This window comes from Delphinus delphis, chromosome 1 (genome assembly GCF_949987515.2).
Source record: "Delphinus delphis chromosome 1, mDelDel1.2, whole genome shotgun sequence".
Taxonomy (NCBI): Eukaryota; Metazoa; Chordata; class Mammalia; order Artiodactyla; family Delphinidae; genus Delphinus; species Delphinus delphis.
In genome coordinates, this window is record NC_082683.1 from 37,433,532 (window position 1) to 37,447,572 (window position 14,041).

The window sequence follows — 14,041 nt, forward strand, 5'->3', positions numbered from 1 at the left end:
AATTCTACCTAATAAGGATAAACTCTCCATTCAATCTTATACTTTCCCTTTATCCCTTTAAAACATTCAACTAAACTATGTGTCTAAAGTTTGTATTCCCAAATAGATTTATAAACTCTGTTGGGGCAAGGCTTGTTCTTTCTATATTCCCAATGCCTAGCACACACTAGGTGCTCAAAAAAATTATTATATATGAATGAATGGCCAAAGACATTATGGTGAGAGGAAGACTATGGCTTGATGAATGCAAACAGGGGTTTTTTGAAAAGTATAGGAAATGGAATCCACCATGGGAATAAATGGTAGTGGCTGCAGAGAAAACTGCGATAAGACTTAATTGAATGAAATGAGAATTCACTACAAATTTGGAGAAGATAAGATCATGGGTTATGATGGAAGGTAACTGAATGACTGCTACTGGATGAAACCAAGAGTTACTTGAAAGTACTAAAAAGAATGCCCTACAGCTTAATAAGGCTTTACAGATTATTAAAAGCACTTTTATAGCAACAAAAAAACTAACAACCCAATTGAAAAATTGGCAGAAGACCTAAATAGACATTTCTCCAAAGAAGACATACAGATAGCCATCAGGCACATAAAAAGATGCTCAACATTGCTAATTATTAGAGAAATGCAAATCAAAACTACAATGAGGTACCACCTCATACCAGTCTGAATGGCCATCATAAAAAATTCTACAAATAACAAAGGTTGGAGAGAGTGTGGAGGAAAAGGAACCTTCCTACGCTGTTGATGGGAACATAAGTTGGTGCAGCCACTATGGAAAACAGTATGCAGGTTCCTCAAAAAACTAAAAATAGAGCTGCCATATGATCCAGCAATTCCACTCCTGGGCATATATTGGGACAAACCTATAATTCAAAAAGATACAAGTACCCCTTTGTTCATGGCAGCACTATTCACAATAGCCAAGACCTGAAAACAACCTAAATGTCCACTGACAGATGAATGGATAGATATACAATGGAATACTATTCATCATAAAAAAAAAAAAAAGAAACAGGGACTTCCCTGGCAGTCCAGTGGTTAAGACTCTCTGCTTCCACTGCAAGGAGCACGGGTTTGATCCCTGGTCGTGGAACTAATATCCTTCATGCCTCGAGGCCAAAAATAAATAGATAAATAAATAAAAATAAAAAATAATTTAAAAATTTCATTTGCAGCAACATGGATGGACCTACAGATTATCATACTCAGTCAGAAAGAGAAAGACATACCATATGATATCACTTATGTGTGAAATCTAAAATATGACACAAATGAACTTACCTACAAAACAGAAACAGACTCACAGACATAGAGAACAGATTTGTGGTTGCCAAGGGGGTGGGGGGTGGGGGAGGGATGGGTTGGGAGTTTGGGATTAGCAGATGCAAACTATTATATACAGAATGGAAAAACAAGGTCCTACTGTATAGCACAGGGAACTATCAATATCTGCTGTATGGCAGAAATTAATACAACATCGTAAATCAACTATACTTCAATAAAATTAAAAAATAAAAATAAAACAGTAAGCTACATGTAAAAGAATGAAATTAGAACATTTCCTAACACCATACACAAAAATAAACTCAAAATGGATTAAAGACTTAAATGTAAGGCCAGACACTATATAACTCTTAGAGGAAAACATAGGCAGAACACTCTATGACATAAATCACAGCAAGATCCTTTTTGATCCACCTCCTAGAGAAATGGAAATAAAAACAAAAATAAACAAATGGGACCTAATGAATCTTAAAAGCTTTTGCACAGCAAAGGAAACCTGACACAAGACAGAAAGGCAACCCTCAGAATGGGAGAAAATATTTGCAAGCGAAGCAATTGACAAAGGATTAATCTCCAAAATATACAAGCAGCTCATGGAGCTCAATATCAAAAAAAAACCAACCCAATCCAAAAATGGGCGGAAGACCTAAATAGACATTTCTCCAGAGAAGTTATACAGATTGCCAACAAACACATGAAAGGATGCTCAACATCACTAATCATTAGAGAAATGCAAATCAAAACCACAGTGAGGTATCACCTCACACTGGTCAGAATGGCCATCATCAAAAATCTACAAACAATAAATGCTGGAGAGGGTGTGGAGAAAAGGGAACCCTCTTGCACTGTTGGTGGGAATGTAAATTGATACAGCCACTATGGAGAACAGTATGGAGGTTCTTTATAAAACTAAAAACAGAACTACCATATGACCCAGCAATCCCACTACTGGGCATATACCCTGAGAAAACCATAATTCAAAAAGAGATATGTACCACAATATTCATTGCAGCACTAGTTACAATAGCCAGGACATGGAAGCAACCTAAGTGTCCATTGACAGATGAATGGATAAAGAAGATGTGGCACATATATACAATGGAATATTACTCAGCCATAAAAAGAAACGAAATTGAGTTATTTGTAGTGAGGTGGATGGACCTAGAGTCTGTCATACAGTGAAGTAAGTCAGAAAGAGAAAAACAAATACCATATGCTAATACATATACATGGACCCTAAAAAAAGGAAAAAAAAGGTTCTCATGAACCTAGGGGCAGGACAGGAATAAAGATGCAGATGTAGAGAATGGACTCTTGAGGACACGGGGCGGGGGAAGGGTAAACTGGGACAAAGTGAGAGAGTAGCATTGACATATATACACTACCAAATGTAAAATAGATAGCTGGTGGGAAGCAACTGCATCTGACGGGGAGATAAGCTCAGGGCTTTATGACCACCTAGAGGGGTGGGATAGGGAGGGTGGGAGGGAGATGCAAGACGGAGGGGATATGGGGATATAAGTATACATATAGCTGATTCACTTTGTTATACAGCAGAAACTAACACAACACTGTAAAGCAATTATACTCCAAAAAAGATGTTAAAAATAAATAAATAAAATAAAATTCTAGCTCTACCCCAGCAGTATGACCTTCACCTTATGAAATCTAAATATACTTTCTGAGGGTTTAAAAACAAAAGTATTTTTACATTTATTAAAATTTATCTCATCTAACCTTCACATGAATTAAAAAGTGCTACTATCCCCAGTTTATGAATAAGGAGAATGAGGCTCTCACAAGCTCATTTCTATTTTTTAAGTACCTACTTTACATTACCTATAAAACTCTGTAAAGGCACAGGCCACACCTGTCTTGTTTACTATCATATCCCCAGTGCCTAGCTCAAAAAATATATTCACATATATATTGAAAGAATGAATGAATAATTGACTAAAGTTAAATGAAATGCTTTGTATCACACAGCTAGTTAGTGGCAGAGCTAGATCACAAACCCAGGTCATCTGATTTTAAGTGAAGTGCGTAAAAATCTATGGTGAGAAGAATCTGTTAAGACCTATTAGAATTGTGATCGGTTAATAAAGAATGTCCAGAGGAGGACTTCCCTGGTGGCGCAGTGGTTGGGAATCTGCCTGCCAATGCAGGGGACACAGGCTCGAGCCCTGGTCTGGGAAGATCCCACATGCCACGGAGCAACTAAACCCATGCGCCACAACTACTGAGCCTGTGGTCTAGAGCCCACAAGCCACAACTACTGAGCCCACGTGCCACAGCTACTGAAGCCCGCACGCCTAGAGCCCGTGCTCCGCAACAAGAGAAGCCACCGCCGTGAGAAGCCTGCGTACCGTGGTGAAGAGTGGCCCCCGCTCACCGCAACTAGAGAATAGCCTGTGCCAGCAAAGAAGACCCAACACAGCCATAATTAATTAATTAATTTAAAGAAATGTCCAGAGGAGAGATTAATAGAGTAACAGGTTTTGCTGCCCCATCCCAAAAAAGGAAATGCTATTACAATGAAAATCAAAGATCATGTTTTTAAAGAACTAATTGTATCAAAGATTACAAAGTTCCCTGTCCAATAAATACCCAATATTCATTTTCATTTAATCCATACTAACAGAACCTTGATTTTGTTGTGAATGGCAGTTGTGTCCTGCTGAAAATTAAATTTCTCATCCTCCCTTGCAGATGGGGGTGAATTTTTTTTTTTTTGCGGTACGCGGGCCTCTCACTGTTGTGGCCTCTCCCGTTGCAGAGCACAGGCTCCGTACGCGCAGGCTCAGCGGCCATGGCTCACGGGCCCAGCCGCTCTGTGGCATGTGGGATCTTCCCGGACCGGGGCACGAACCTGTGTCCCCTGCATCAGCAGGCGGACTCCCAACCACTGCGCCACCAGGGAAGCCCTGGGGGTGAATTTTTGACTGAGTTTGGCCAACTTGATACAGGTAGCAGTTATTGGGGAGGGCTACCAGAAAAGCTTAAAAAGGGATAGACTCAGCCGGCAGGTCCTTTTACCTTTTCCTCTTCTGCCTTCCACTGGCTAAAGTTCACTGATCATGAGATTAGAAGCTACAAGCTATAGATGGTGGAGCAAAATGTTGGAAGAATAACAGGCTACTAATGACATAAAGAAGCCACCATACCAGCCTTGGGATGGCTTCTATGGATTCATTTTTGTTGGAAAAATAAACTCCTGTCTTGTTATTTTATATCTTTTACTAGGGGCCAAATGCTGTTCTTTACAGTTAACCAATTTTACCTTAAATGTCAATATTCTACAAAGTTATTATCCCCCAGATATGCTCAGTAGCTTTTATTTCTCTAGGTTTTGCTACTTTTTATTCCTTTGATGGAAGTGCTAATCATCAGCTATATGGAGATGATGCCATGAACATTCTCTTTCACTAGATATCTCTTGTTGCTACCGTCAGACAGCAGAGGCAGAATAAGCAACTTGTGGAACTTCTTCTGTTTTTATGTTGACACTAATTGCATTGGATTAATCTGTATTAATTTATACTTTGCAAATAAGAGAAGCAGGGGCATTTATGAAATAGTTTAATCAGCTCACATAAGTCACTTAGAAAAGTGAGGTCAAGAACCCCTCAATGTTAATCTGTACACTAGTCAATAGGCAGAGCTGCACTGCTTTCAGCAGATAAAAGATAATCATTTTTATTTTTTTAATTTATTTTTTTAACGTGATAATCATTTTTACAATCGCAAATTAAAAGCTATTTTCTGAAAATTTCCAAAAAGGAATATGAAACTACACAAAGAAAAGAAATCACCTTGGGACTTCAGTGGTGGTGTAGTGGTTGAGAATCTGCTTGCCAATACAGGGGACACGGGTTAGAGCCCTGGTTTCATTTTCCAGGTTTAAATAACATGCTTTAAGTAAACAATACTTTATCAGGCCATATCCCACCAAGTAGTCCTTTAAGAAGAGCAAGGTATATTCTCAAAACTAGAGTGTAAACAAACATAGTCTTTGTTTTCAAACATTTTTTCCTGATTATAAGAGTAATATATATTCACTACAGAAAAAAACTTTAGGGACTTCCCTGGTGGCGCAGTGATTAAGAATCCGCCTGTCAACAATGCAGGGGACATGGGTTCGATCCCTGGTCCGGGAAGATCCCACATGACACGGAGCAACTAAGCCTGTGCGCCACAGCTACTGAGCCTGCTCTCTAGAGCCCGCGAGCCACGACTACTGAAGTCCACGCGCCTAGAGCCCGTGCTCCGCAACAAGAGAAGCCACCACAATGAGAAGCCCACGCACCACAACGAAGAGTAGCTCCTGCTCCCCACAACTAGAGAAAGCCAGCGCACAGCAACGAAGACCGAATGCAGCTAAAAATAAAATAAAAAATTAAATCTTTTAAAAAAACTAAAACAAAATAACTTTAAGGCAGAAAAGCACAAAAATGAAAATCACATTTTCCCATACACATACACTTTTTTTTTTTTGGCCGCACTGCACGACTTGTGGGAAGTGTGGAGTCCTAAAGACAGGACCACCAGGAAATCCCTATATTAACATTAATACTTTAGTGTATCTCTTTCAAATCTTTTTTCCATGTATATTTATGTTACATATAAGACATATTTTACACTATGGTTTTTGTGTACATTTTATAATGTCATTAAAACTCTTCAAAAACATTTTAAAAATAAAAGTTTGTTTAAATTAATACATGCTGATTATAGACATATTGAGGAAAAAACAAAAAAAAGGGAAAAATAAGAATCTTCCGTATTCCATCATTTAGAGATAAACGCTTATAAATATTCTAGTCTCTTTCTGTGCACAAATACACAAATGAATTTTTTTTTTTACAAAATTGTGGTGATACTTATATCCAGATTTTTTTTCACTTAATATATTGCAAACATTCTTCCATGAGAATGTATATGTGTGTGTACATATATACAAATATAATTTGTGAGAACTAAAAATTATTCCATTATATATACATGTACCATAATTTATTTAACCATATAACCTACTGAGGGACAATCAAACTGTATTCCATTATATAGTATTATAAATAATGTTACAATAAATGTAAATATTTGCCTGTATCACTAATTAATTCCTTAGGATTCCCAGAAAAGGAATACTGGGTCAAAAGATATGAACTTTTTGTTTTGTTTTGATTTTTTTGGCCATGCCATGCAGCATTCAGGGATCTTAGTTCCCCGACCAGGGACTGAACCCGAGCCCCCTACAGTGGAAGGCGAAGTCTTAACAACAACTGGACCACCAGGCAAGTCCCGATATGAAGTTTTTGAAGGCTCATAATAACATATTGTTAAATCACTTTCTATATGTTAGATCAAGTTATATTCCCATAGCAGAACGTGAGTGATTGCATCATTCTTCACTCAAAGCTACAAGTTCACTTAACATACCTGTGTAAATGAAATCTAGAAGTATTTGAAAGATTCCAGCTTCAATTCCTAGAATCTGTACAACATCTTTTGAGGACTCTTTCATTCCTCCAGCGAACAAAGCTGCAAAATAAGGACTACTGGCAGCCAAAACCAGCCGATGAACTTTGAAAGTTTCCTTTCCAACTTGCAGCTGCACATCACAGAAATGCTGTCCATTTCTCATTTTATTGATCTGGGCCAAGATGAGTTGAGCATGTTTATCTGATGAAAAAGGACTATCACCAGCCTTGGCACAGCCCTCATTAGCCATGATGATGACAGATTAATTAAAAGGACTGTTGCCCATAATCCCTGAAAAAAAAAAACCAAAGAGACCAAACAATGTATTTTTGTGTTTAACATGTCTTCTATTCATACACGTATGAAACATTCCCTATCCTCAAGGAGCTTACAATCTATTTAGGGACATAAAAACACATATGAAACAAATAAGGGCTAAATTGTGTGGTACTATTTCTAACAGGGTTTCAAAGAAGGGAATAAATAATGGGGCCTAAAATAATTAGATGGCGCTTCACAGCAGAAATGGAACCTGAACTGGACACTGAGTGACAGTGTATTAAGATATGAGGAGAGGGCATAAACCCTTTTGGGTGGAGTAAAGAAAATGAGGAAAGGCACAAAGATATAAAGATATTTTTGTACACTGCAGTAAGGAAGCACACATGGCAGCCAAAATGAACTTTCAAAAAACAACTGTGATCAGGCCAACTGTCTGCTTAAGATCCTTCAATTTGTACACTTCCCTTAGCACACAAAGCCCTCCAAATTTCACCTCTACCTATCCAGTCCTACCTCCTATAATCCTTTGAACTTAATACTCCAACAAAACCTAACAATTTGCAGTTCTCTAAACACATCTCTTTCATGGCACTCTTCCCCCTCCTTTTCTTTCTGGATCTTTGTTATAAATCAAGACTGTTCAAACTTACTTTCCTCCAGGAAATCTTCCCTGTTCCTCTTTCCTCTGGGTTTGGTGCTCACCCTAACCTTACCTATTTTACAGTATATTATCACATTCTACCTTGTCAGACATTTTACCACCCTACTCCCTACACAGACACACAGACACAACAAACACACACACACTCTGAAAGTTCTCTGAAAGATAACTCCTTAGGGACTATCTTTCATAGCTGTAGCACCAGTATCTAACATATCTTGTTTTCAAATGTTTGTGAAATAAATGAGCACAAAGAAATAACAATAATAGCTTAGGCTGTTTTTGTTTAATTCTGATAACTTTTCCACACATTATGCCAATTGTAATTCTCACAATAATTAAGAGGCTGGAAGAAAAAGATATTGTTATTTGAAATAAGAGAAGGAAACTGAAGCTCAGTTTCCCAAGGTCACAGAGTTAGTATAATGACAGTCCTGGTATTTAAACCCAGGTCTTCTCACTCTAAATCCTGGGTTTTTCCCATCATATCATGTGCATATAGAGAAGGAGCTTTGAAACCCAAGCATAGCAATTTAACATGAACCTTTACAGGGTTATGGAGAATAAACATGACAATAGTCATGTTTCAGAACTGTTATTTGAGCTTTCAGAGGATGAGCTAAGAGGTAGCAAAGTCTTAGAAAACAGCCTTCCAGCTTTAACAATGAGAATCAAAGGGATAAATCCAAGTTACTTTTTGAATAAAGAAACCATGAGATCCAGTAATATAAGAGATATGGAGATGAAGCACAGGGGAAATCTAAGATGACTAAGGTATTTAGGCATCAAGGAAAATTAGTAATAAGACTGACAGAAATGGTGTGACCTGATGTTAAAGAAAAGGGGGGGCTAAATTTATAGCATTCAGTCAAACTTATTAAAGTAAAAATAACTAAGCTGATTATCACGATTATCTAGGAATTAACTTATTGAGAAATTTTATTGAAAAGTTCCGAGGTAGCTGCTAAAACTTCACATCAGCATCAACATAAATGTCAACATACTACATTTAACTGGCATATAAAAGCAAACAGTGTATTTGTCTCTACATAGAAATTTGACCTGCAGATATTATTAAACATGGCATGGCTGTCAGGCTTTCTTCTGTTTTAGATTTCTTCCTATCAGCAGATTTTGGACCCAACTGGTTTGTTTAATTACAAGGTACCTCCTCTGCCCCCAACTTCAGGGCATCAAGCACAGCTACTGAACTAAAATGCTGCCTCCTGCTACAAAAAAGTTACTGAATTATCCATTCACTCTGGCAGCCGACAGCAGAAATCCTACTCTATTACTACTACGCTTCTTAGTAACTGCTGATACTATCCCACTGCCACTGGAGTACTTCATTCCAAAAGGCGGCACGTGGTATGACCCTATTTCCAAAAGGAAAGAGCATAATTCAGGGACATCGCATACGGATGTAAGGGACGTGCCCCAAGAGACACAAACTTGAAAGGCAGATTATTTAGGAAACGGTGGAGACGCCCAGAGGAAGTAAAGAGGACCTATGTTTAGTGGCCTCGAAGTCACTGCTGCGAGGATCTGGAAGCTGCTTCATTCAGCAAAGCGTGTCAGAAAGAATCCCAGGACTAGCAAGCGTCAAAAAAAATGAGGCTCTTTGTGCTTGACTTGGGGGCTGGACCTGGAGAGCTACCCCTAAGCTGCCGCGACACTAAAGGCAGATAAACATTCCGGTGCTACCTAAACGGCAGGGAAGACATCTCAAACACTTCTGGTGACAACAGACGGGCCGGAACTCGGCCTCGGATTCCCCAGTGGGGGCGGGGAGAAGAGAGGCAGGAAGGGACCGGACTAGACGACGTTCTGGGCGAAAACACTTCGATTATTAGAGGCACGCCTGAACGGCAGGAGGAAGCCGGTTCCTGAGGCTCCTCGCACTCTCCTCAAGGATCCCGAGAGCCGGAGAGAGCCGAGGAGAAAATTCCCAATCCCGTCATAGGCGCCCCCGGGACGCAGGCCCTTCTTACCCGCCGCTTCCCCTTCCCGCTGGCGCCCGCTCAGGCTCTGCGTGCGCAGCCGCGATAAGCTAGCGCACAGACGGGGCGGGGAAAGCCCGGCGGGGTGACAAGGCGCGGGTGACTGGGCAGTGCGGATCGTTGAGGGCTTGAGGCGAGGCCCGGCCGGCTGAGGGGGCCTCTCCGCTCCGCTGGCAGGGCGGGTTTGCGCGTGCGCTCTGCTCTTTCGTTCACGGAGAGCGGCGGCTCTCGGTGCCGGGCTGCTGCGGCGCTGGGCTCGTGCTTGATTCCCGGCGGGCAATGGCCTTTAGCCAGCTTAAGCTCCCGCCTTCTGGGGCTGGCCGGCTTGCCGTTTCCACGCCGCCTACCCTCTCTCGATTCTTGTGGCGTCTCAGGCAGCCAGCGAGCCTCAGTGCTAATGAAAGAGTCGGGATCTCTTCTCCTCACGCAGCCTATGACGCTGCTCCCCAGGAAGTCAACAACTGGCTGGCTAAACGGCTTGCAGTTTGCACCTCCAGGCCCATCCATCCTTCCAAGCTCCTGACTGCCCCACGGAGGGAACACACAGAGTAGAATTCAATGTTACCCACACCCAAAATCTGGACAAAGTCATTTCTGCAGTGAAAGGAATTGCAGGTGTATATGTCACTTCTTTTTCTGCTAGGTACAATATATTTTCCTCTTTTTCGTGTGTATTAATTTGTAAGAATCTTTCTTACAAATTCTATAACACTGTTATTTAAGTTTACAACAAATCATTTTCCTAGGTCGGTTTACAAATCAGCATACTTCTCATTTGCATGTGGGTCACTGAGGAGGAGAACTATGGGATTTTTTCAAAACAATAAAGATGGTGAGTAGCGCACACACAGACACACACAAAAAAACACCCCCACATCACCGCACCCCTCACGCAGGGCTGGGCGCTTCTCTGTTCCTTACCATTCACTCAGATCACTTTGAGTCTCTGCCTGACTGAGCCCCGCGCTATGAGTGGATGTCTACTTTGAGTGAAGGGACAACTCAAAACGTCCAGTTATTTAAACTGTTGAACCTCATAATATGGCACATTTAAAAATGGCTTTCAAACTTTCGGACCCCAGCTCACAGTGAGCAAAAACATTCTACATCAAACCGGATACCACATACCTACCACACAGATAGATATACACATCTGAAACAAAAATTTCACAAAACTCTTGTTGGGGAGGGAGAAATTTCTCCCTCTACTCATCTTGATTTCTTGTGTCTGGACTAATAATAAAATTGACACAAGACAGTTTAAAAGGAAAAAAAAGAAAATTTAGTTGTTCACAAGGAGGACTCATAGAAAGGGGCTTAAGAAGTGGCCAAAGCAGACAGGTTTTATATATTTAAACAGAGAAACAATCAATTTATGAAGAATTGACAGGACAAAGAAACTAGGTTTTGGGAGTTCAATTAGCGAAGAATCTAAACAGTTTGGGCTTGGGGTAGTAAATGGGAGGAAGTAACAAGGTTTGTTTATACAGGCTTGTTGACCTGAATTCCCTATCTCTGGAGATAAGAGTGTCCTTCTACCTCCAAATGCAGGGAGTGCACCTTTCACGTGAGAGATTGATTTCCTGCTTTCAGGGAGATAGAAAGGAGGGTTAGAGTGTCTCTCTTGCGTTGGCCATCTCTTAAGTTACTTTAATTCAAAAAAATTGGGACTTCCCTGGTGGTGCAGTGGTTAAGAATCCGCCTGCCAATGCAGGGGACACGGGTTTGAGCCCTGGTCCGGGAAGATCCCACATGCCACAGAGCAGCTAAGCCCATGCACCACAACTACTGAGCCTGTGCTCTAGAGCACGTGAGCCACAACTACTGAGCCTGCATGCCAAAACTACTGAAGCCTGTGCGCCTAGAGCCGGTGCTCCACAGCAAGAGAAGCCACCGCGATGAGAAGCCCACGCACTGCAGCGAAGAGTAGCCCCAGCTCACCTCAACTAGAGAAAGCCCACCTACAGCAACGAAGACCCAACGTGGCCAAAAATAAATAAATAAAATAAATTTTAAAAAAAAGATCAATATGCCATTGAGGTACATTTTGGGGCAACCTACCCTGGGCCCCAACACTTATTTATATTTACTACCAACAATGCAGTAAATTTCTATTGCTTCTTTTTGATTTCATTACCAAAAAAATGCTGAAAGGGAACTGTTGTAAGGAAAAATTGTCAAAGACTTGGAAATGAGCAAAAGAAATTACTTTTCAGTGTAAGCCTGGGCATTGTCTAGCAGACACTGGAAGGATTTGAATGCATAGGGATGTCTTTCTGTTGACTAAGATCTTTTACAAGAAAACTGGTAGTATTTAGAATAATTCTTGTCCACGTCGAAGAAAAGATACCCCCAAACATTACATTTTATTGACCTATAGGGTATTAAACCACTTTGCCTCTGTTAGCGGATTCATTTCAATATTCTTGTTTCTTAGCAAATTCGTACAACTTTCCTGTAACATTTTACTGGCTCACTAATTAATTAACGAGATAAATAACATTTTGACGTGTTTATTTTATATTCCTATGAATATAGGTTTATATTCATTTTATATTCGGTTTACCTTTCAGAAAATTATACCTCAGCACCACTAAAATTAATTTCACAATTTACTATTGTATTGCACCTAGCAATATGAAAACTGGTGCTTAGAGCATATACCTAGGAGCAGAACTGCTGGAACATAGGATATGTGCATCTTCAATTTCATTAGAAAATACTTCTTTTCCAAACTCATTTTTCCAGTTTACATTTCCACCAGCAGCAAATGAGAGTTGCCTGGCTTCACATCCTTGCCAACACCTAGTATCATCAGATGTTTCAATTTTGTATAATCTGATGAGTGTAAAATGGTATTTTATTTTTATTATAATTTACATTCCCTGATTATTAATGAAATCAGGCAGTAAAAAGATGTTTATAAGCTGCTATGGACTGAATTTTGTCCCCCCACAACTTGTATGTTGAAGCCCTAATTCCCAATGTGATGATATTTGGAGGTGGGGCTTGAGGGAGTTAATTAGGATTAGATGAGATCATGAGGATGGGGCCCTCATGATGGGATTAGTGCCCTTATAAGAAGAGACACCAGAGCATGCTTGCTCTCCCTCACTCCACCCACACATGCATGATAGAAGGCCATGTAAGTGTCTAGTGAAAAGGTGGCCAACTAGCTCCCATTTGCATAAAGAAGCAGTCATAAGAGCTCATAGGGAGATGATGGCTGCCTATCACCAAGCCGAGAGAGAGAAGCCGCAGAATGAAACCTACCTGGCTGGCAACTTGATCTTGGATTTTCCAGTCTCCAGAACTGTGAGAAATAAACTTCTGTTGTTTAAGCCAAGGGTCTGCAACCCCTGGTCCGTGGAGTGGTACCGGTCCACAGCTTGTTAGGAACCTGGCTGCACAGCAGGAGGTGGGCACTGAAGAGCAAAGCTTCATCTGCCGCTCCCCATCGCTCGCATTACTGCCTGAACCATCTTCCCTCCCACTCCCGTGGAAAAGTTGTCTTCCACAAAACCAGTCCCTGGTGCCAAAAAGGTTAGAGACCACTGATTTAAATGACCCAGTCTGTGGAATTTTGTTATGGCAGTCAAAGCAAACTAATACATAGACCAGTTAAGTTTCCTTTTGTGTAGAATGGCTATACATGTGTTTTGCCCAGTTTTCCATTGAATTTTTAGTTTCTTATTTAGGATGTTTTTTGATTATATATGTTGCCAATTTTTTATTCATTATCTCTCTCTTTTTTTTTTGGCCGCACTGTGCGGCTTGTGGGATCTTAGTTCCCTGACCAGGGATCGAACCTGTGCCCCCTGCGATGGAAGCACAGAGTCCTAACCACTGGACCACCAGGGAATTTCCTTCATTGTCTCTTTTAATGAACAAAAATTTATAATTTTACCAGTGTATTAGTCTATTTATTTATGTTTTGCACTTTTGGTATATTGCCTAAGAAATTCTTCTCCTCCCCAATGTTATAAAGATATTATATTATATTTTCTTCTAAAAGTGTTATAATGTCTCTTTTCACATTTACTTCTTTAAGTCACTAGGAATTAATTTTTGAGTGTGGATTGGGATAGGGATCCAGTTTTTTTCCCCATATGAATAACTAATTGTCACAACATTATTTACTGAATATTTCATATTTCCTCACTAATCTTCAATGCTAGCTCTTTCCCATTTTATGTTTCCTTTTGGGCTGGAATCAGTTCTCTATTCAGTTACATTGGTCTATTCATACATGCCCTGCTGCTTTAATTACTATACTTTTGTAATGGGTCTTGATATCTGGTAGAATAAGTTTCCCTGTCTT

The 14,041-nt window shown here is 40.2% G+C and overlaps 1 protein-coding gene and 1 non-coding gene across 5 annotated transcripts in view; both read right to left on the reverse strand.

Moving 5' to 3' along the window:
• The window catches only part of IPP (intracisternal A particle-promoted polypeptide), a 39,050-nt gene extending 31,989 nt beyond the window's left edge, over positions 1-7,061 (reverse strand). For all 4 annotated transcript variants that reach the window (XM_060021420.1, XM_060021413.1, XM_060021405.1 and 1 more), the window contains exon 1: positions 6,736-7,061. In XM_060021420.1, the coding sequence (XP_059877403.1) occupies positions 6,736-7,027 (292 nt within the window). In that variant the 5' untranslated portion in view covers positions 7,028-7,061. The remainder of the gene's footprint in view (positions 1-6,735) is intronic.
• Positions 7,062-13,508: 6,447 nt separating this feature from the next.
• Positions 13,509-13,581, reverse strand: TRNAG-UCC (transfer RNA glycine (anticodon UCC)). The gene has a single exon. It is a non-coding gene; the product is annotated as a tRNA-Gly (tRNA).
• Positions 13,582-14,041: the final 460 nt, after the last annotated feature.